Genomic DNA, 24,663 nt, shown 5'->3' on the forward strand with positions numbered 1-24,663 from the left:
CTCCAAACATGGTGTGTATTATGGCATCCAAATAGTTCAGTGTTGGTCTCATCTGACCAGAAGGCTCTATTCTCCCAGTATTTCATAGGCTTGTCTAAATGTTGTTGAGCGAACCTTTAAATGCGCTTGAACATGTTTTAGCAATGGAGTCTTGCATAGTGAGTGTGTATACAGGCCATGGAGGTTGAGTGCATTACTTATTGTTTTCTTTGAAAAAATTGTACCTGCTGATTCAGGTCTTTCTGCCAGGGATGTGGAGTTGGTAAGCCAAACCTCCGACTCCTCAATTTCCATGACACCGACTCACTCGACTCCCTCATACATGGCTCATGTTTAAGTGATAAATTTACTGTAGCACAGATTCATCTCAGCTAAAAGTCTAGACCCTTAGATCAGGAATAGGACAGACATTTATAGGACATTTCATAATTTTCCCAAATTTTTATGAAAAAATATTCCCCACAATCTGCATTGAACTACTGTACCCAATTTATTATATATTTTAGGAGTCTGAGTTGGTCCATTTTATACCGACTCCACCAAAATGGACTCCGACTCCACAGCCCTGCTTTCTGTAGCTCTCCACACGTGGTCCTTAGCTCTTGGACAACTCTTCTGATAATTCTTTTCACTCCTCTGTCTGAAATCTTGCAGGGAGCACCTGGTCATGACCAGTTTATGGTGCGATAATGTTCTTTCTGCTTCTGGATAATGGCCCCAACAGTGCTCACTGGAACCTTCAATAGTTTAGAAATTCTTACATAACCATTGCCATCAATATGTTTTGCAACAATAAAGTTGACTATCTTGAGACGGCTCACTAGTTTTACCCACCATGAGATGTTTCTTGTGTGACACTTTTTTATAGGCCATCAGTTGAACCAGCTAACATTTCTGCTTCATTAAGTGGCAGGATTGCTTCCTAATTAGTGATAGGTTTCAGCAGGTATCATGACTTTCCGTGGCTTGTTTGCATTTTTCTTCGGGTGTTCAATACTTTTTTTTTTTTTTTTTCCCCTGATGTCATTTCTCATTATTACACAAAACTTTAATTTATGGACATCTATGGTTTGATTTATTTTCCTATGTGGATTGAATAGGTTGTTACTGACATCTGGTGAGAATTTCATGTCAATAGCACCTTTAGGCTGAGTTCACACGATGCGTATTTAATGCGTTTCCGCGGCATTTTTGCAGTTGCGGAAACGCATTAAAAACGCATGGTAGAAGGGCAGCAATGTTCCCCAATTGAAATCCGCATGTGCTGTGCCCATGATGCGGATTTTTCCGCAGCTTAAACACTGCGCTCAAAAATCCGCAGCATGTCATTTAATTTTGCGTAAACGTGGCGTTTTCGCCGCCATTGACTTGCATTAGAACGCGCCAATTCCGCAAGACAGCATCTATACTTGCGTAATTGGTGCGTTCTAATGTGCGGATGGTACCCGGGTGTGGAGGAGAGGAGAGTCTCATCCACACCCAGGTACCATTAAAAAAGCTGTAAAACAAGAATAAAATAAAAAATATATATGCTTACCATCTGTCGGCCCGCGCACCGCTCCTGCTTGGTTCCCGGCACTTGCAGTGAGTTGAAGGACCTGCGCTGATGTCAGTCATGTGACGGGTCACGTGACGCTGACGTCGGCAGGTCTTTCAATTCAAAGTTGCCGGCGAGGGAGAACGGATTGAGCAGGACAGCGCGGGCCATCTGAGGTAAGTATATACACTCTCTCGGGTCACACTATATAAATCCATGCTGTTTGCATGGATTTATATAGTGTGACCTAGTTGTCAAGCACTTTCCAGGTGATGCTAAAATCACCTGGAAAGCGCTTGTCAATCCGCATGTGGAAACGCATGTATTCCGCAGGAAAAATGCATGCACAATCTGCATGTGTTTTTTCTGCCAGGGAGATGCAGAAATGATGCAGAAATTTTCTGCTTCATTTCTGCATCGTGTGCACATACCCTTAGAAATATATTTACTTAGAAAATTGGACTTATTCAATATTTATTTCACCCCACTGTATCTGAGAGGAGATCAAAAAGATTCACTTCGAAAGAGGAAAGCGGAGGGTTAAGCAGCTACAAAGGCCATGTAGGGCCCTTCACCTGACGTCCCTTTTGTATCGCCTTGTATATAGGATGTATACTACCTCCAGTGAACATGTATTATTTATTTTTATTTTTTTTCCAGAGACACTGTTGCATCCAATGTCTGACACTGAGTCATGATTACGGTGAGGCCACGGCCCCACTATCAGTATTTGCTCAGTATTCGGTCAGTATTTTTTCTCAGGAGTGGGAGCCAAAACCAGATGAGGAACAATCAGAGAAAAGGTATAATAGAAACAAGTCACCAATTCTGCATTTATCTCCCACTCCTGAGAGAAAATACTGATAGTGGGGCCTAACAGAAAGCCTCACCTGCCTTCCGATATACATTGTGTGAGACACATGGGAGTATGACTGCATGTTCTGACTACATAGACTTGTTTGTAGTCTGTTGCCATGGAAGCAGGCCTGAATTGAAGCCATAGAAACAAATCATTTCTCTTTATTACAATATCCTATCTGCAATGTTGCTAAATTGTAATGAGTACTATATAAGATTAAGACAGACTGTGGGGACTTGGAATCTGTTTAAAATATTAGTGGGTTATCAATTACTCTGGAAAGCCTCTGTCTGCTGGGGTGATGTCCCAGCTGAGTTGGAGGTAGATGAATTGAGTAGTAGGGTGCGGGGATAACGGAGCCCGTCCTATATGAAATGATGTACTTCCTCTTTCGGGATGCAGTTAGTTTAATTTTAGCTCATGCTTTTGCTATTTTATATTGGCCAGACTTCGGGACCAGAAGTTTCTCCTTTTGATTCAAAGAATTCTCATAATCTGAGCTCGCTCTCTGTGATATTTCATTTTGTCTGCGCGCCGACTATTGGCAGCACTGTCTGATACTTGAACCAGTGAACTTCACATTTGCTCCATTACAGAATCATTAGGCAGAATGTTGACTTCACAGCTACTGTGTGTCTGATGTTTTCTCTTCTCCCGAGGGGATAAAAGTAGATCAGTCACTTTAACATTTCACAGATGAGTCTTCACTGCCAGAAGATACTGCAAAAAGGCCAAATGTTGTGGTTTTGTTTTTTTTTCATATATACATATAATATAATTTTTTTTGTTTCAGGTTTTCTCAAGTGACTGCACTGATCCAAAGCTGCGTGACTTACAAATATTTTTACCAAAATATTTTGGCACATGGTCGCCCCCTGGATCTACAAATGGTATCATTTTATTTTTTCCACTCTGTATTTTAATCACCTAATTGTACAATTGTCTACACGCTCGTTCCCCATATGACTCTTCTTGCAATTGATCTATTAGTGAATAGAAGCTGTCTTTGTTTAAAAACCATCTTTACCTTGTTCTGCTCCATTTTGGGTACAATATACTATTGTTACTGTGTATCACTAGTCTGCAAAAACAGGAAGGAAATTGATGTGTCAATTAAAAAAAAGCTTAGTTTTTAAAGATTGTAAATTAGAGAAAGTTTTAAGGTATTGGCAACCCCACTAACCAAAAAAGTATGCGTTCAACCACTCTACAAAACGTTTACTATACCGTATGCCAGAAAATTGGGGTCAATTGGAGTTGAAATTTTCTCCAGCTCATAACTGGCATAGATTTCCGGTACGAACTCATGGATAGTCCAAAGATGCACATATGAAATGCCCGTCTTGATAAATGCCTTCTTGTGCTTCTCTCCCAATCGAGCACAGTTTGCTGTGCTGTGTTACACCCTCATACCACTCCCTGTGATATCTTTAACACTGTGCAACTGTGAGAAGAGGTAGTGGGGAGCACATGTTGGCCCTGGACTATGTAATGCTGGTCATGGTCTAAAGCTGAATCTCAGCCAACTACCTAAAGGCCTCATTCAGACTGTTTTTTTTTTTTTCACATACATGTTCTATCTGGTTTTCATGCTTAGAACACATACCCATTGTAGTCTTTGGGGCTGCTCATATGTCTTTGGTATGGTGGCTTTCTCCCTATCCTGACATCTTGGCTGACAATTACCAATACAAGTCTATGGGTTCACGAAAATCATGGACAGGACTCAGATGGCATCAGTCTGCAGTTCATGTGCTGTCTGATTAATATTACACAGCTTCTCCAATTCATTGCAATTTATCCATATGTGGAAATCACTGATGAAACTGATGGTAAAAGCTGACACGCGGACAATTTTTTGCGTTCCCAATAAATGTTGACGTCAATGAGGGCTAAAGAAGTTTGACACATTTTATATTAATAATAATAATTCAAAAGTTTAGTTTTGCATTTAGAAGCAAAGTGGGCGTAAGCATATTAAAGATGTGTATCTTTGTTTTAGATCTTTATTTAAAACTGGAAGATGTAACCCGAAAATTTAACAAACCATGTATCATGGATGTAAAAATAGGCCAAAAGAGTTATGATCCGCACGCATCAGCTGAGAAGATCCAGCAGCAGATCAGCAAGTACCCTTTGATGGAAGAGATTGGCTTTTTGGTTTTAGGCATGAGGGTAAGAATGTTTCTTATATGGTATATTTTATGGGAGAGTGAAACTTCACTCAATGCTTGTTGTTAAACCAGACTGGACCATAAATATTTTCTGAACCAAACTTTTCCACTTTCCGGATCCATTCCTGTTCACAATGTAGCCTCCAGTTCTGAAAGAGTTAAGGGTGGTTAGATTCCAGCAGTGGACTTCGTTGGCTCCTGTCCTATTTCCCGCTACAGCTGGCCTCTTGCCTCTTGTATACAGAGTTCATCGACGGCGCTCAGTACAGGTCATTAAACTCCATGAAGAACACTCTGAGGCTGAAGATGTAATCACTGCAGAGTATAACAGAACATGGATATGGAATGTACTGTTATACTTTTTTATTTTTTTCAATGTCTAGAATGCATATTGTTCAAAGAATACAATATCGAAATGTGTTGCCCATGTGATCTCTGGTGCATTTTGCACAGTAAAGGCACCCACTGTAGAGTACGTAACATGCGTTACATATGTAGTGTTGTATCTTTTGTAACTTTTTTCAGTGTTTTATTTTTTATTTGTGTTTTGGGGAAGGGTGGATGGGAGGAGTGGATTTTGGAAACAGTTACCTGGCACTGTCCAGAGCCTCTTACGTCCACATTGGAGTGAGTAATGCCGATTTTAATGGTACAACCACCACAACCTGCTGAGAAGAGGACACCTTCGGCAGGTACTGCGCACATGTCCTGTTCTTTGGAATAGAACAATCCCTGCTGATTGAGCGTAGGTCATAATGTCATCGGCACTGCTTATTTCTGATGTCAACAGCACGAGACATCACCTTTTATCTCCCCTTTTAAGATGGCAGATCCAATTTATTTTGCGTTTTTTTGATTAGATCTGGAGTCAAACGTTGAAAGTGGGAAGTGATGCCCTACTCCTCTGCTGGCATTCCGGCACTGATGCTGACCAGTCGCTTGCCGGTCTCTACTTCCAGCTGCAATGATAGTCCCACATTCCTGGTCAGTAGACCATCTTTTGCTAGTGACTGGCTAAGAGGTCATTTTCTTTTTGTCTAGGGGTAGAGGGTTCAGAGGCATTGAAGAAGGAACTGCAGGAATCAGTGAGAACTTTACTGTTTAGAGAAAAATAAAAAGTAAGAGGTAAACGCATAAACTAATCATGTTTCTGCCTGTCTGGCAGTGATTTAGGTTAAACGCCACTAATGGAGCTCATTACGCATTATCCCTCGCACAAAGCCTTTACACCTACTGTTCTAAATCCTGATTTGAGTATTGGAACGCAGTCAAACATAATAAGCCTGCGGGGAACTAATTTTCTTTGCAGAAAATTTCACAAGATCCTTTGGATGAATCACATGTTGTCCGGGCTGTGTTTATCTGATGAAGTCAGTTTTTAATTCCATGATGTGTAAAAATGAAATCTGTCGGCCAAATGGGAATTTGTCCCGGTGCCGATTGAGCTTGATGTTTTGTCAGGAGTTTGTCAGCACTCCACTGGAATGGGAAAGCAGCCCTATCCACTTCGCTCCAGAGCCTGTTTTTGCCTTCGTGACCGGGCCAATTTTTTTCAATTCTAACCACTGTCACTTTATGAGGTAATTACTCTGGAACGCTTCAACGGATCCCCCTGATTCTGAGATTGTTTTTTCGTGACCTATTGTACTTCATGATAGTGGTAAAATTTCTTCGATATCACTTGCGTTTATTTGTGAAAAAATTGGAAATTTGGCAAATTTTGCAATTTTCAAACTTTGAATTTTCATGCCCTTAAATCAGAGAGATTTGTCACACAAAATAGTTAATAAATAACATTTCCCACATGTGTACTTTATATCAGCATGATTTTGGAACCAAAATTTTTTTTGTTAGGAAGCTATAAGGGTTAAAAGTTGACCAGCGATTTCTCATTTTTCCAACAAAATCTACAAAATCATTTTTTTAGGGACCACATCATATTTGAAGTGACTTTGAGGGGCCTTTATGACAGAAAATACCCAAAAGTGACACCATTCTAAAAACTGCACCCCACAAGGTGCTCAAAACCACATCAGGTGTTTCACGGGAATTTTTGGAATGTGGAAGAAAAAACAATGAACATTTAACTTTTTTCACAAAAATGTTACTTTAGACCCAATTTTTTTATTTTCACAAGGGTAACAGGAAAAAATGGACTACACAATTTGTAGTGCAATTTCTCATGAGCGTGCTGATACCCCATATGTGAGGGAAAACCACTGTTGGGGCGCACTGCAGGGTTCGGAAGGGAAAGAGCGCCATTAGACTTTTTGAATGTAAAATTTGAATAATTAGCGGATGCCATGTCGCATTTGGGGAGCCCCTGATGTGCCTAAACAGTGGAAACCCCCCACAAGTGACACCATTTTGGAAACTAGACCCCTTAGGGAACTTGTCTAGATGTGTGGTGAGCACCTTGCACCCCCAGGTGCTTCACAGAAGTTTATAATATTGAGCCGTAAAAATAAAATTTTCACATTTTTCCCACAAAAAATGTTTTTCATCCCCTAATTTTGCATTATCATAAGGATAACAGGAGAAATTGCACCATGAAATTTGTTGTGCAATTTCTCCTGAGTACGCCGATACCCCATATGTGGGGGAAAACCACTGTTTTGGTGTACAGTTGGGTGGGATAGGTTGCAGACACCATGTCACTCGCTGACATGCCGAAACAGCAGAAACCCCCACAAGTGACCTCATTTTGTAAACTACACCTCTCAATGAATTCATCTAGGGAAGTAGTGAGTATTTTTTAATTTTTAAATTTATACCATTGGGCAGTGAAGAAAACATAATTATATTTTTACCACAAAAAAAATGTTTTACCCTCAGATTTTACATTGTCACACAATTTCTTCTAAAAGTGGCAATACCCCATATGTGGCTGTATCATACCGCTCAGCCATACGGCGAGATCTGGGGGGGACTGAGTGCTATTTGACAATTTGAGAACAAATTATTGTAGAATAGACATTTGGATTTGGGAGCACAAAATTTTCTGAATTTCTTTTGGGGGGCAAGGGCCATTTCGCTTTTCCGGAGCCTTTCTGCTACCAGTAACTTGGAATATTTTTAACAGATGACGGACCTGAGTGGGGACTAGCTTTTTTTGAGTACTAAGTTGAAGCTTTTATTAGGAACATTTTGCATAACATTTATCCGGCGCTCTAGGCTGAGCACTTACATCGGGGTTTCCATCTAAATTTCCAAGTGATGTAATTCAGATGAAACCCCTGTGGGATCCATTCACTGTAATGAGGCAGCAGAGTTGCTCTGGACTCCGTCTGACCTCTGTTTAGTGGTGTCCTTTTTTTCTGAAGTGCACAAAACTGTGGCCAACCGCACTAAAAAAACTGACACCGTGGGATCACAGGCCAGATGGCATCCACAGTGGCCTATATCTGCCTCATTACAGGGAATCTTTCGTCATGGGTTCCGGCTGAATCACATATTTCAGAGATTTACACGGAAACTCTGGTGTAAGCACTCAGCGCAGAGCGCAGGATAAATGTGGGCAGAGCCTTACTGCGATCTTTGGGAGACATAATAAACCAGTAGCAGGTGGTGAATTGTTTTTTTTTATTTTTTACACCGTTCCTCGTGCGGTATAAGTGATGAGATTACTTTATTCTTCGGGTCGGTGCGGTTACAGAGTTACCAGATTTATATCGGGGTTTTATGACTGACAGCTGTCACACACTAAAATATGTTTTTTTTTGCAAAATCTAGTTTTTGCATCGCCATATTTTGAGAGCTATAATTTTTTTCCGTATTTCAGCCGACAGTCATGTGATGGCTTGTTTTTTGCGGGACGAGTTGACATTTTTATTGGTACCATTTTTGGGTACCTGACATGTTTTGATCGCTTTCTATTTCGTTTTTTGGGAGGTAAAATTAACAAAAACCAACAATTCTGGAATTGTTTTTTGAGAGTTTTTTTTTATGCCATTCTGCATGTCGTAAAAGTGATAAGGCAGCGTTATTCTTCGGGTCAGTATATTTACAGCGATACTACACTTACTGTATATTTTATGTTTTGGCGCTTTTACACAATAAAACAATTTTATAGAAAAAATATTTTTTTTTTTTGCATCGCTTTATTCTGAGAACTAGTAACTTTTTTTTTATTTTTCGGCTGATGGAGCTGTATGGCGGCTTTTTTTTTGCGGAACAAGACTTTTTCAGCGGTACCATTTTTATTTCCATTTTGCTTCTTGATCGCATTTTTTTTCCCACTTTTTGTTTGGCGATATGATGAAAGCATAGTTTTTTGCTCCGTTTATTTATTTTTATGTTGTGCACAGAAGGAGTTAATTAGTGTGACCGTTTTATAGATCGGGTTGTTTCGGACGCGGCGATACCAAATATGTGTACTTTTTTTGTTTTTGTATAAATATACGGATTTATTGGTTTAATATTTTATTTATTTTTTTAGACTTTTTTTTTACATTTTTACTTAGTCCCTGTATGGGACATTAATTTTTATTTTTCTAATCACTGTTCTCATGCAATGCAATAGACATGTATTGCATTGCATGAGAGCTCTGCTGACAGATTTACACTGTCTCCTGCTAGACTTCAGCTGCAGACTGAGCTATCAGGACACCATATATGGCAGATCCGGAGGCGGTGAAGTGACCTCCGGCTGCCATGACAACGGCAGGTCCTGTAAAACATCAGGCTGAATGTGGGGGTTACATCGGTGTGCAGGTTGTATATGGTGGGTTTATGGGGGTACTGGCTGTGTGGAGCATAAATGGGGATGCATGCTGTGTGCGATGGAGTGCAACAAAGGAGAGTAAGATAAGGGCTCATTAGTGGAGTTGAAGATTCAGTTAAGGGCACAGTATGGGAGGCAGTATACAAAAGCAGGGACATTGTGTAGGCACGATATGGAGGGAGTACAGTGTGGGGAGGGGCATCGAAGATGGGGACAGTGTGGAGGCGAGAGTTCATACCCTAGGTACAGTGTATAGGAGGGACAGTGTAAAGGCCACAGTCCTTAAGGGGGGGTGGTTTGACACTTATTGTTAATAAGAAATGACTGTGTGGTGGCCATAGTTTATGGGAGAGGGATGGTGGTTATAGTATATAAGAGAGTATGTAGGAGAGGCAATATTTTATAGGAGAGGAGGCCATGTATCAGAAAAGGGACAATGTGGTTGTCGTTTTTTTTTTTTTTTTTTTTTTTTGCGCAGGGAGGACAGCGAGGCCTAATTATTCAGGGGCATAGTAGGGGCCGCTATTGTTCAAGTTTTTTATTTTTAAGGGCACGTAGCCTTAGAATGTGAGCCGAACATGGTGATATCAGCGAGTGCGGCCAATGTTGGTCAAATGTGTATAGGGAACCTTTTATATAGTCCTGGAGAACCCCTTTAATTTTTATTTTCCGATGGGCCTAAGAACTAACAGGCAAGAGGTCAGACTGTTCATGCCTTCGATTCTGCAGCTTTTGCTGACATCACTTCGACAGAGCAGCTGCTACTTTTCTGCTCCGCTCTGGTAACTGGGTGTGACCTGCTAATGTCATGGTGAGTGACAGCCGGCTCCCCATTGCCTAACTGCGGGAACCGACTGTCAATCAGCATGACGCTGGCAGTCATGCCCTGTCGACAGAGCAGCCCAGAAGAGGAAGAGGAACAGCTGCTCTGATGTGGAGCAGATGAATCATCGGCAGGAGCCACTCAGTGACTGCTCTGAGCCAGCGTCGGACAGAACAGGCAGGTATATAGCAACTACTTGCCTGCTAGCTTTTTTGGCTCATAGATAGTAGTAAAGGGGTTATATTATAATATAATATATCTACAAGGCAGTTGTAGACTGCCTCCGAACAGTATGCACCTCAAACAGCATCAACCGAAATAAGCTCTGATTGTCATTTAATGGGCTAACAGCTGCAGTGAAATGATAATGGCACTTAAATTGTGCAATCCTCTCCGGTGTCCATTCCAAGAGCCCATCTGCCTCCCTGCAAATGCAACTGCTGAAGGCCTTGTACCTGCTCGCACTGCCTTTTGAAGACTGTATCTGAACTTTATACTGAAAAATTTCTGGTATATTGTAGAAGCAACTAAACCATTGCAAGTTCCAGTCCCGTACAGGGAGTAAAAAAAGTGAAAAGTGGGCATAATACACTTTTTTTTTATAACTCTTCTTCAAATTCTCCCTTCTGCCCAGTTAAAAATAGACAATTTTTAAAATGTAAAAACCCTTAACATAATAAAATTAAGAATTTAAATTATGTTAAGGTGTGTTTTTTTTTTTTTTTTTCCCCCTCTCCATTACTTAGTACTTTATATGGTAAAATGAATAGTGTCAATCAAAACCTCATTGGGCCGTACGCTTTGTTCCCACTTTTAAAGGATTTTCCACTACTCGGACAGTCCCTTTTCCATCCCGGTCTCCCTCTTGTATAATACCTTCCTCCGGTGCTGGCGGCGTCCTCGTGATGTCACTGGCTCTCCCGGCGATCCCCGCGGCCAATAAGTGCTGGCTTCACTCTCCTCGTCTTTGGACAAATCCCATACCTCCAGAGGAAGGGAGAGCTGCTGTTCTCGCTTCTCCTGATGTATAGGACTTGTCTGAAGGTGGGGAGACTGAACCCAGCGCTTTTGGCATCGATTTGAGTGGTATAAGTCACATGATGCCCGGGAGAGACTCTAACAGCGCTGGTACCGGAGGTGGGTATAAATTTTATTCATTTACATGGGTGAAACTGGGATTGGGAAGGGGTTTAATCCGTATGTAGTGTGTTCCCTTAGTACTGGTGACTTGCATTCATCATGGTTTTGTTTACAGGGGTTGTCTACTTGGGGAGAGAGAGGTGAGGGGGGGAAGCACCGATCTGTACAAGTACTTTAAGAGGCGCTTATTAAAGTTTTTTTCTAGCAGACTTTTTGTGGCGTATGGCTGCCTAATATAATTACTCTGTAAACTGACAGTATTTACTCTTTTGTCAAAAGACTCATGGCTTGTGTGTTTATGGGCAGTATATGGAAACCATATTCATTGACTATGGGTCCATCCGATAAAGCGGAGTACAGCAACCCGGCTATTTCTAGATGTCTCAGACAATGAAGCAGAGATTGAGCTTGCACACCTCCACTCCATTCAAGACTCTATTCTGCAGAGATCTTGTGATCGTCGGGTCCAACCTTTAATTAGCATTTGTCCTGAAGATGGGAATGCTTCCCTGAAAAGTCCACATGCATGTGTGACCGCTGACCGTGCTCCTAGTGTCATCTAGCGCTAATGTGCTGTATATTATTGAATGGATATATAATATTTGATGTCAGTGAATTGTGATCCATAAAGATTATAGTACTTTGCATGTTACTGACATTAAAGCGGCTGTCACAGAACAGGACGATGAATGCTGCACATGGCCACTTGCTGCCTAATGTCTTTCTTTTTGGCATATCTTTCTAATCTGTACATCTTGGCGGTGCAGCCTGAAAAATATAAGAAAACCTCAATCTTTAAACTTTGTTTTCTTCACTTATAATTCTAAGATTGTATTAAATTCTGAGCCCGATCTGGTGCCTAGGTGTGCCCGTGTACAGATTATTTAGCCTTTCCCCTAATGTAAGCATTGAGGCTTGGAATAATTAGATTAGACAATTTAGCCCTTTTACTCCCTTGATTGACAGAATCTCCAGTCTTTCTTGAGATTTCTGGCGAGTGCGCACTATGTAGCTGGAGACTCTCGACTTTTAATTGGAAAGGAGGCGTCACATTAAACAGATTATATCTGACTCTCAAGTGTTTGATCACGGGGGAAGGCGTATTCTGTGATCGCAGGGGACGCATGAGCTTAGATGAACATGACGGCATTAGGAGCCTTCTCAGCCTTTTAATCAAACACAGGCCTTATGAATGTGATTAACAGCTTGGACGTGACGGACTCAGAATTTTAGTTTGAAATGTTTTTCGTGATTTATTTCAATCGAAATTCTTCACTTGATAGTGGCAGATTGTGACCCAGCTTTCCCTGGCTCTGGTGCAACAATCTCTATAAATAAAGATGCTCATACACCTTAATCTAGCTGTTTATCTTGTGTAAGGTGACCTCTCAACTCTTCTTCCAACAGATTGTCAGTGTAGGGGAAAAGAACCTTTTGCTCTGTGCAGATGATTCACCACCACATAGAAAATGCATGCACTCTGCCATACCAAGAGTGCATTAGGGGCTTAAAGGGAATCTAAGCAGTTTTTTGCTATATCTGAGATTGGCATTATGTAGGGACACAGACCCTGATTCTAGCGAAGTATCATTTCCTGGGCTGCTTGGTGTAGTTTTCATAGAATCCTTATTTGTCTGATGTAGATGTAACAGGGTTAAGGGGAATCTGTCACCCCCTGGGACTTGTCAGACCTCTAATATGGGCATACAGGTAATAGAAATGTAATCTATACATACAGTGCCTACAAGTAGTATTCAACCCCCTGCAGATTTAGCTGGTTTGATAAGATGCAAATAAGTTAGAGCCTTCAAACTGCAAACGAGAGTAGGTTTTATGAACAGAAGCATAAATCTTACAAACCAAAAAGTTATGTTGCTCAGTTGAATTTTATTAATTTTTAAACATAAAAGTGTGGGTCAATTATTATTCAACCCCTATGTTTAATATTTTGTGGAATAACCCTTGTTTGCAATTACAGCTAATAATCGTCTTTTATAAGACCTGATCAGGCCGGCACAGGTCTGTGGAGTTATCTTGGCCCACTCCTCCATGCAGATCTTCTCCAAGTTATCTAGGTTCTTTGGGTGTCTCATGTGGACTTTATTCTTGAGCTCCTTCCACAAGTTTTCAATTGGGTTAAGGTCAGGAGACTGACTAGGCCACTCCAACACCTTGACTTTTTCCCTCTTGAACCAGGCCTTGGTTTTCTTGGCTGTGTGCTTTGGGTCGTTGTCTTGTTGGAAGATGAAATTGCGACCCATCTTAAGATCCTTGATGGAGGAGCGGAGGTTCTTGGCCAAAATCTCCAGGTAGGCCGTGCTATCCATCTTCCCATGGATGCGGACCAGATGGCCAGGCCCCTTGGCAGAGAAACAGCCCCACAGCATGATGCTGCCACCACCATGCTTGACTGTAGGGATGGTATTATTCTTGGGGTCGTATGCAGTGCCATCCAGTCTCCAAACGTCACGTGTGTGTGGTTGGCACCAAAGATCTCGATCTTGGTCTCATCAGACCATAGAACCTTGAACCAGTCTGTCTCAGAGTCCTCCAAGTGATCATGAGCAAACTGTAGACGAGCCTTGACATGACGCTTTGAAAGTAAAGGTACCTTACGGGCTCGTCTGGAACGGAGACCATTGCGGTGGAGTACGTTACTTATGGTATTGACTGAAACCAATGTCCCCACTGCCATGAGATCTTCCCGGAGCTCCTTCCTTGTTGTCCTTGGGTTAGCCTTGACTCTTCGGACAAGCCTGGCCTCGGCATGGGAGGACATTTTCAAAGGCTGTCCAGGCCGTGGAAGGCTAACAGTAGTTCCATAAGCCTTCCACTTACGGATGATGCTCCCAACAGTGGAGACAGGTAGGCCCAACTCCTTGGAAAGGGTTTTGTACCCCTTGCCAGCCTTGTGACCCTCCACGATCTTGTCTCTGATGGCCTTGGAATGCTCCTTTGTCTTTCCCATGTTGACCATGTCTGAGTGCTGTTCACAAGTTTGGGGAGGGTCTTAAATAGTCAGAAATGGCTGGCAAAAGAGATCTTTAATCCACACATGTGAAGCTCATTATTCTTGGTGCCTGAACTGCTTCTTAATACTTTAGGGGGACCAAACAGAATTCTTGTGGTTTGAGGGGTTGAATAATAAATGACACTCTGAATTAACTTTTAACGTTTTAAAAAAAACAAAAAAACAATATTTGCTGCAGTGCATTTCCCACTTCCAGGCTGATCTACAGTACAAATGTCACAATGCCAAGTTAATTCTGCATGTGTCAACCAGCTAAATCTGCAGGGGGTTGAATACTACTTGTAGGCACTGTACCTGTATGCTTCATATTAGAGGTTTGGATGCTTTGAAATGTCTTTCAAGAATGAGAAAATGGACAGAATAAAAAGCCATTCCAAAGCAACCAGACCTCTAATGTGAAGCATACAGGTAGAAATGTAAATCTATCACCTGTATGCTGTCACGGGTGCGTCAGAAGTGACAGTCGCCCTGCAGTTGGTTGCAGGAGATCTTTGTTTGGCATTACAAACACCTTCTTAGAAGCTGTCTCTCTAGGACCCAGCGGCTACCTTCCTCTTGCTAATTAACACCCTGGCCTGTGTGTATAAATACCTGCTGTCTGCTAGTGGGAGGTGCCAGCGATACTCACATTACCCCTTGTGAAGGCTCGGAGCAAGTGCAGTACTTCTTCCTCTCTGGAGCTATGAGGACAGGTGTTCATCTTTCTGAAGTCGACTAAAAGCTAAGCTATCTTCCCTTGTTTGTTCCCACTGTTGTCTTTTAGTGGTCAGTGGGGATCGACTAGCGCTCATCCTTCTCCCTTCCCTAGCCAGGGCCCAAAGTCTGGGAAAGACAGGGCGAGGTTCGCGTGCGGTGATTGATGAAGAGCTAATATGGCGACGTTAGTGGAGACAGGGTGATATTAGATCAGCCTAGGAGGTCTCCACTCCCCCCTTTCCCTAGTGTCTGGGCCCCCTTTCCCTCTTCCCTTTGTTGCACTAAGTCTTTCCCACACCTTGCGTGACATATGCCCATATTAGAGGTCTGATAAGTCCCAGGGGGTGACAGATTCCCTTTAAGATTTTTGAGCTGTGTATAACCACCGCCATACCTCTGGCTGGCAACTTCCTGTAAGCGCTGTGCATAGTCAGCAAGCTGCAATCAGTGGTGGGGGCGGGGTCACACAGATTAGCTGGACTGGCCTGCACATGAGATGTAGTGTTAATCTCCTGCTGATTAAACACTGATTTGCATTGAAACTGCATCAAAAATCCTAATTGACACATCCCTGGAATCAGGCTCTTGTGCACTATATTGTGCTTCTTTTGGATTAAATAGTAAATACCTGCTGACAGATTCCATTTTTAAAGGAAAAGCTGTCATGAAGCATCCATTATGCCACATTGTACATGTGGTCGGTGATGTGCCAGTACCACCTGGGCCCTGCTTGTCTGCTTTTTGGAGCGCAGACTATTAAAATTTGAGTTTTGCTTAATGAAGTTCCCCAAGAATATGAACTAAATGGCCCCTGTCAAGACTGTCTTCAGTCTGGAGAATCACAGCTTCCAAGACTTGAGCCTCAACTGACAGTAGACCAGAATCGTAGGTGCCGGTACCGTTCGAGCTGAGAAGGGTATGTGACTTGGCATTAAGCGACTTGGTGTTTTTCAGTCACCAGTTTTGGGTAACTCTGCCAAAATAGTCGCGACTATGTCCGCCTGTCAAATTCATCAACAGTGATGACCTTTTTACACCAGAAATGTTTCTCCAGCCCCTGAGGCGCACGCCCCTGATGAGATGCATCAAATTCATTAAGTGGTGTGCGCCTCTAAATGAATTTAGCGCATCTTTTTCCTGCACCCGCAACCCCCCCCCCCCCTCATTAAGACCTGGAGCACAAAACGCCAGTGTTAATGAATCTGGGGCTAAAATTTTCATTGTGGTGGGATGCACACATTACAAGTTTAGTAGACACATCTTGGAGGGAGGGTTGGACTTTTTTGTCTTTGGCAACTGTATAATGCAAGTGACACATCACTGGAATCAGGGTCTTTGCCCCTACACCGTACTGCTCTCAGATTACACAGCCAAAGCCTACTGACAGGTATCCTTCAAAAAATGCTGCTGTAAGTGGTTCCATACAGTGCCCTTATTAAATGCTGGCGTGATGAGGACTTCTGGAAACCTAGCCAAAAGTGGCCCAAACTCTGTCATTAATGGCAAGGAAATGCATGAATAGTGCATCCAAGACCTTGCGTACAGTGGCTACTGCCATTTGCCCATTGGATCCGAAATGCAGAGTCTGTTGCAAAGTGATTTAAAGAGAATCAGTCACCAGATTTTTTTTTGCAGCCTCATCTGAGGGGCAAAGACCCTGATTTCAGTGATTTATCACTTACGGGGCTGCTTGCTGCAGGTTTGATAAGAGCATTGTTTAATCTGCTGCAGATCTACCAGTTCGTTGAGACCTTTACTCGCCCACACCACTGATTGGCAGCTTTGTGCATAGGCAGAATCAGTGGTGGGGGCTGGGTTATACACAGCTCATGAATATGGAGTACAACATGGCTGCTGATTTACTAGTCCACTAGTGATCAAATCACGATTTTATCAGCAGGAGTTGATGAAAACTATAGCAGGCAGCCCAGTGAATAAGACATCACTGGAATCAGGGTCTCTGTCTCTACATTATTCTGCCTGGTGACATCTACGTGATTGCTAATGGGATTAAAAAAACAAAAACGTTATTACCTAAGTGCCAGAATCCATCTTTCTTTTTTACAGTTATACTTGGTATCCAGAACATAAGTGTGTTATATATTTGTACAGTAGGTGGCAGTGTTGCCCCACACATGTTTTCTGTGTCCTGTACTGCTGGTCTGCATATTTTTTTCTTGAATGACATTTTAGCATTTTTTTTTGTTTTGCTTTGGCCCAAACACCAGGTTCATCTTTTAGGCTTTTTAAATAATATTCCAAATGTATCACTGGTCCTCCTATGTTCCTAGAACAAATTTGTGTCCTTGTTATTCTGGAGAGCATGGAGTACAGAACATTTTTCTCTGCCTTTCACACGGCGGTTGAGTGCTGATGTCCTAACCTATGCTGTTTTTTTTCTCCTTGTTCTGTAATACTTATAATAGATTTATCACATGGATTCTGACAGCTTTGAGACTCAAAACCAGCATTATGGACGGAGCCTGACAAAAGACACAATAAAACAGGGTGAGTAACTTGCAGATTGTATAAGTTCACAGTGGACAGCTCGGATGTGAAAGCCACATTGAATGGACCTGGAAGCTGAACATTGTGCAGACTCTTTATTTCCATCCATTAGGGATCTTCAAGTGGCGCCCAGGAATTTACACACTTCTCATTATTCCTCGCTAGGCTTTTTTTATACTCTTGAGGAACTATTCAGTATTACTCTCAATGAAGGACAACTTTTGTCATTTCTGCAGCACATTGATCCACATTACTCTGCTTCATCGAGTGACCAGCTGCAGATGTCTGCCACTACGGCCTTAGCACTTGATTACCACCCAACTGCTGGCTGTGTCTCTGGCTTCCACATTTAAAGGGGATTTTCTAGAACTGAGAGTTTGGTCACCTATCCTTAGCATAGACCACCACCGATCTGATATTAATGAACTGATACGCAGCACCGCCATGATCAGGCTGCAGAAAACACTGTCTGGATCAAGAAAGCTGTGCAGTGGCTGTTCCTAGGTACTTCAACTCTTCTCTCATTAAAGCCCTGGCATGAATTAGTTTATTATGGAAGCATAGTGAATCCAATTCTAGACCATTCTATGGTGCGATCTTTGCATCTTCCCATCTACCATATGCTGATCGCAGATCATATGGGAAGAATACCTGTTGCTTTTTAATATTGACCGTTTGCTGATTTCTTGGTTCAGTTTTTGAAGGCAGGCTAAACAAGCAATGGGGAGGGAGGCAGCTGTAATGATGCAGAGTTGTCGCTACTGTTAGACAATGCAGCAAAGCTGTAGCCACTGAACATTGCTACTTTCTACTACATATCCATTAGCACTTGGTTGACACTGAAATTGACAGTGATGGCGCCCTGTTCTTAAATACTTGAGACCTTTGAAGAGTAAGGCCCCGATCCCTGTATCTTCCACCGACGGGCACAATGGAAGGACAGCGATAGTCCTTATCTGCAGTACATGACAGTGGGCTGAGCTGCAGCAACTGACACTCAGACATGTCTGGCTATCAATGCATTGGTTACTGCAGAGAAGAACTGGAGCAAGGAAGAGGCCATTAAAAGGCTTGTCCGGAACTTTTTTTAATGGCTAATCTGTAGGATATGTCCTCAATATCTGATCAATGGGGTTCGACACCCAGCATCCCGCCAATCAGCTGTTTTTCCGATGCTGGCGGCAGCCAGATGTTCTCAGTTGTGGATATGCACAGCTCTGGCAACTGCATAGTGGTCACAGCGGGGTACTGCAGATCAACTTCTATCCATTCTGATCAATAGAGGCAGATCCTTATGGCATTAGATGATTGGCAGGGGTTGCTGGGGGTCACTCCCCCACCAATCTGGATATTGATGACCTAGGCTGGTTGGGCATGCGAATAAGAAAGTAGTCTTACTATTTATTCTTTTATGCAGGTCTATCCAAATTCTTCCACAATGGCTGTTATCTGAGAAAAGATGCGGTGTCTGCCTGCCTCCAAAAGGTGCAGCACATTCTGCAGTGGTTTGAGGACCAGGACACGCTCCACTTTTATGCAAGCTCCTTGCTTTTTGTGTACGACGGTTCTTGCCCACAGTCGGCAGTAGATGGAAAAGTCCACGAGAAGGTCGATACCACGGAACGGCTCACAGAGGACGAGGTGACGGAGTGTAATAATAACCTCAGCATAATGAGTTCTATGGAGAATGGGAAAAACGAGGAGCTGGCAGAGAAGAAGCGCTGTAAAATCTATGCAGTGCACAAAAAGACGTGTCCTAAAAGGCTGCACAGTGAAGCCTTTATGGAAGGTGAAGACACAACCCCAAAAAATCTAAATAATGTTCCACAGGAGCATCTAAATGGAAACCTTCTCACTAAACTGGAAAGTGTACTTTGCCAGGTTTCTGCGGACTCTAGGGATAGCGCACAAGTCGACGTGAGGATGATTGATTTTGCTCATGTCTTTCCTAGCGACAGTCAAGACATTGGGTATATCTATGGATTGAAGAACTTAATCGCCGTCTTGCAGAGTATTTTAACTGAATAGATTTTGTATTTCTTATTGGGAACCAATGACCAGATAATCAAGAACATTGTTTCAAGAATATTTGCACTTGTAATTGTGGTAACCTTTTTTTTCTTTACCTTTTTATCGTGATTCTTCTTTCTTTTGTTTTTTTTTTTTTTTTTCATCTCGGTGGAAGGGGTATACCCTTTTTTTTTTTTTTTCAATAATATTTACTCAGGAAAATTGAAGTGATATGTAGGCATTAGAGAAATTATGGGGGGTGAGCAAACTGGATAACGTTCTTCTCATGGAAGGTGAGCAAACTGGATAATGTTCTTCTCAAAGTGATTGGTTAATGATGATTGGAAGAGTAGGTGTTGGTGCTATGGCGGAAACTGCTGCCTTTTGGATAGGTTCTAGTTTAAAATTGGGACCATTCTTCCAAGACGATATATTGTATATGGGCAGTTCCCATGTTAAGGAAACCATGCCTTCCTACAGAGGTCACTAGAGTGTTCTTCTGGCCTTGGCGAGAAATATTCTACATGGATAGAAAAATAGAATACTTTAACTAAAATACATCTGTCTTGATACTGAGCCATTTATCCATGTATGTTTTACCCCTATTTAACGGTTTACAAAAAATTAAAACTGGAAATGCCTATGGTAGATGGATATAATATGTAAATAGTAAATTATTAGATGTCTACGAGAAGAAACAATATTGCTAATTTAGCCTGAGTGCCCTTGTGAACTCGTGTCATAATTGATACTAGTTTAGAAACACGGCTAATAGCTTCAATGGAGAAGGTGTCGATGCTTTGGATGGTAAATCGTCCTAACTATAAGCGTCCATAGCGTGTTGGTGATCAGTGGCCAAGCGGATACTAATTATAGGGGCGTAAATGTAGTAGGATTCGGAGAGATGGTGAAAGGAAACTTTGAGGTGATGGAGTAGCAGCTTCTGTGTATGAAAGTAGGAATTGAAGAAGGCATAACTCTTGAGTTGATGTGGTGTATCCCACTATCCATTGGCCTCTTCCACCAATTACGGTAGTCCCTGAAATCTGTAGAAGGGGATGCATGGCCTCTTCTCCTGCATCAACATGATGCCCAGGAAGCTTTCGACTGCGCTGCCCCATATTCCAATTTAGTCTTATTCTCTGAATATCTGCAATGAAGACGAAAGATTTTCTTCTAAATCCATGAAATATTCAATCTGAATGTTGACCAGTGTCATTCCTATTACTAGACCGATCATGTGCTGCTTGGTTACAAGAGAAGATTTCTACCTCTCGAAGGAAATGAACCCTTACTTTTTATTGCTGCGCCAGAAAATTCTACAATTGCTCTGTGAGATATATATATTTTTTCCCTTTGCAAATCTTAGATCTGATTTTTGCCTGCTGGTTTCCTTTTGTTCGTTTTTGATGTGCACCTTAGCAGCAGCAGCATAAAATTGGAAGGGACTCCCAAATTTCCTATTCTGATTGATTTTAGATGTATTTACCTGCTATGTCTTATTGTGAAATGTATTTTATTTTTTTCCCTCTTACTTTCTGCATTATTGCACTGCTCAGTCTTTGAGATGAGTAGATTCTGCTGAACTGGTCACTTCATTGACATCGTCCATGCCTCATGTGTGACCGGAGGCTCTAGGTCCTCTGCGGCAGGATGGACGATTACCATATAGAATATGCTGTAACCATTTTATTTCTGCAGATCTCCAGTATAGGATGAAATAACTGGAAGCTGTCAGTAAAGCACGTATAGCATTTTGGGATCCCTTTTAAATGGTACAATATGGTCGTGGATGGGGTGTACAATGCAAGGAGTAAAATACATCTTTACATTAGTGCTGTTTGACACCACTATGCACCTAATTGGGGGAGGGAAATAAATATATTCCAATCTCCTTTCCATGTTCCTCAGCCTGATTTATATTGTTAATTTGCTATGACTGTGGAGGAGGGGATTCATTGCATATGAACCCTCCAAACCCATTAAAATGAAGGGGGGGTCCACTGAAGCAGTGCCCTCTCCGTCTCTCTCTGGGAATGGGCTCCATAGCTGCTGCTTTGTCTCCTTTTAAGGACTAGATATCCAAAAGTTTAAGTCTATAAGGCTGCGTGCCCACGTTGCGGATTACGAGCGTTTTTGATGCGGAATTTCCGCAGCGGAAACGCTTGTAAAACGCTTGGTAATCCGCACCCCATGGTCCCCAATGAGAATCCGCAAGTTCTATGCCCATGCTGCGGATTTTTCCGCAGCGTTTATGCTGCGTTCAAAAATCCGCAGCATGTTAATTAATTTTGCGTTTCCACATGCGGAATTGCCTTATTTAATGCATGAAAAAACGCAAGGTAATTCAGCATGTCGAAAACGCGCGATAAACGCTTGCGGAATTCCGCATGCGTTTTTCCGGGAGAGGACATGCGGAAATGAAGCAGAAGTTTTCTGCTTCATTTCCGCAACGTGGGCACATAGCCTAAAAGGAATCTACCACCTGCTTCATGTGCCTAAACCACGGGCAGCATGAATCCGATCCGGGCTGCACAATTGCCGCCAGGTAGATTTATTTATTTTTCTTTAAAGCGCACCTGTCAGCAGGGCTATGCTTAGTAAACCACATACACTGTCAGGTGGGTGCCGTTACACTGAGTAAAATGATACCTTTTGATGAAATCCGTTCAGTGGTTCATAAACAATCTTTAGTTTCAGTTCTGCTTTATTGATATGCTCGCGCTCTGGTGCTCTGCTTCTGTATTCATGTATTCCTATCTCTGGCTTCTGACAGGTCAGTGACCTGCCTACTATTGTAAATAATGACTGTGTAATTTCTCTGCCCATGTGAAATTTACATATCCCAAAATGGCCACCCGTGCATGCGCAGTAGCATCTTTCGGTTGCCGAGAGATGCTACTGCGCACGCCATTTTGCTTTTGGAAAAAGTGTGGGTGCAGCAATATGGCACCGCGCATGCGCAGTAGCATCTTGGCAAGCGGGGGCCATATTGCTACAGGCAAACTTATTTTTCCTCTTGCACAATGGCGCCCATGCATGCGCAGTAGCATCTATTGCTTGTCGAAGCTACTGCGCACGTGCGGGCGCCATTTTGCTACAGGAAAAAAACTAGCCTGCAGCAATATGGCTCTCTGCGCCCTCGCTTGCGCAGTGGCATGTCTTGATTGCCGAGATGTTACTGTGCATACCCAGCGCCATATTGCTGCACCCACATTCTTTTTCCTCTAGGAAAATGGTGCCCGTGCGTGCGCAGTAGCATCTCTCAGCAACCGAAAGATGCTACTGCGCATGCAAGGGTGGCCATTTTGGGATATGTAAATTTCACATGGGCAGAGTAATTACACAGTCAGTATTTAAAATGGTAGGCAGGTCATTGAAAGCACAGTGACCTGTCAGAGGCCAGAGATAGGAATACATGAATACAGAAGCGGAGCGCGAGCATATCATTATGGCAGAACTGAAACTAAAGATTCTAAAGGAACCATAGGACAGATTTCATCATCAAAGATATCCTTTTACTCAGTATAGCGGTGCCCACCTTGATGGTGTATGTGGCTTACTAAGCACAATCCTGCTGACAGGTGCGCTTTAAAGATGTGGGGACCTTTGGGAGCGATGAGACTAGTCTAGCTCCGCTCCCGGCGACCGTCTCATCCCTGTGTTATGCACACACAAGGGAGAGTCTTGTCAGTCATCTGCAGAAGCGCTGGGCAGAGCCGGGAAAGTCTATTCTACGGCTATGGTCAACAGCTAGATCTTTAAAGTATATATTTTTTTCTGAAATGCAGGAGCATTTTGGTGAAAAATTTACCTGCCTGCATTTGTGGAGCCAGGATCTAATTAAAGGGGTTGTGCGGTACTTTAGATTATCCCCCACACCTCCCCAGGTCCCTAAGACTTTTTGTAAATACCTTCTGCTGTTGAAAATTTCTGTGAGCGGCTCTATCGGTGGCTGCTCACAGGCATCACGTGACCCCAGCCCTAACGTCACGACAAGTGAGGCGTGACTCAGCGCTGGGATCCCCCCCCCCCGTGTCACACCCAGCATCCACCGCACGCTTTCCCAATGAATGGGGAGAGGCAGAGCGCGCGGTGGATGCTGGGTGTGATGCGGGGGGCCTGGCACCCACCTGGAACACAGAAGACACAGACCCCCCGGCTGCTGCCAGCACTTGTCGTGACATCAGCAGATGTCAGAGCCGGCTGCAGCCGGGGGTCACGTGATGCCTGTGAGCGGCCAGTGATGGCGCCACTCACAGGCATTATCTGCAATGGAAGGTATTTACAAAAAGTCTTAGGGGCTCCGGGGAGATACATGGTGGGGGGGGGGGGGTAATGTAAAGTACCGCACAACCCCTTTAATGCTTCATACTGTTTGACCAGTATGAATTGGATGATCGTTGCCTTTGTTGTATTGATTATGGTTTGCAATACATTAGTGCTTTCATCTCATTACTTATTTCTACATTAATTTTTGCTGCTGTGATTAAACCTTGAACAGGCATTTCGCCATGCTTCACTTCATTATTAGTAATGTATTTAAAGTGGTACTTGCCGTTTCTTGGAAATGATGGCAGGTTGCCTCAGCTTCTGGTACCATGATTTAGATCATTCTGGATCTTGTTTGCTGAGAAGCTATCATGGGGGCAGGTTCTTTTTTTTTTAAATTAATTAATTTTATTTTTTTTGTAATTTTAAGACCTCTATAGTCACTGAAAAATCAATGATTTATCGTGAAGCAACGTTCCTAGTAAATGTTGTATGTGCTATACCTAGTGCAAGGCTTAGAGGGTTTTTCCCACGAACAAAAGTTCATTTTAAAAATGGTCTGTCTGACAGTGTACGGAACGTACCACATCTCCTGGGCAGGGGAGGAAGCAAAATACAATACAGATAATACAGCAGGGGGGGTCGCAGAGGATTCATTTTGTGAGGTAAAATATTTCGCTGCCTGTTTTTAAACAATATTTTACCTCACAAAATGAATCCTCTGCGACCCCCCCCCCCCCCCCCCCCTGCTGTATTATCTGTATTGTATTTTGCTTCCTCCCCTGCCCAGGAGATGTGGTATGTTCCGAACACCTTTTTTAAAATGAACTTTTGTTCATGGGAAAACCCCTTTAAGGAGATGGTTACGTGACCATGCTGGTGTAGTTAGT

The 24,663-nt window shown here is 42.6% G+C and overlaps 1 protein-coding gene across 1 annotated transcript in view; it reads left to right on the forward strand.

Annotated features, from left to right (window-relative positions):
* The window catches only part of IPMK (inositol polyphosphate multikinase), a 42,513-nt gene extending 20,178 nt beyond the window's left edge, over positions 1-22,335 (forward strand). Inside the window, exons 3-6 of the mRNA XM_073685486.1 lie at positions 3,190-3,286; positions 4,399-4,571; positions 17,410-17,491; positions 18,909-22,335. Coding sequence (XP_073541587.1) covers positions 3,190-3,286; positions 4,399-4,571; positions 17,410-17,491; positions 18,909-19,519 — 963 coding nt within the window. The 3' untranslated portion in view covers positions 19,520-22,335. The remainder of the gene's footprint in view (positions 1-3,189; positions 3,287-4,398; positions 4,572-17,409; positions 17,492-18,908) is intronic.
* Positions 22,336-24,663: the final 2,328 nt, after the last annotated feature.

This window comes from Phyllobates terribilis, unplaced genomic scaffold (genome assembly GCF_046119375.1).
Source record: "Phyllobates terribilis strain yellow unplaced genomic scaffold, ASM4611937v1 Scaffold_5__5_contigs__length_657084704, whole genome shotgun sequence".
Taxonomy (NCBI): domain Eukaryota; kingdom Metazoa; phylum Chordata; class Amphibia; order Anura; family Dendrobatidae; genus Phyllobates; species Phyllobates terribilis.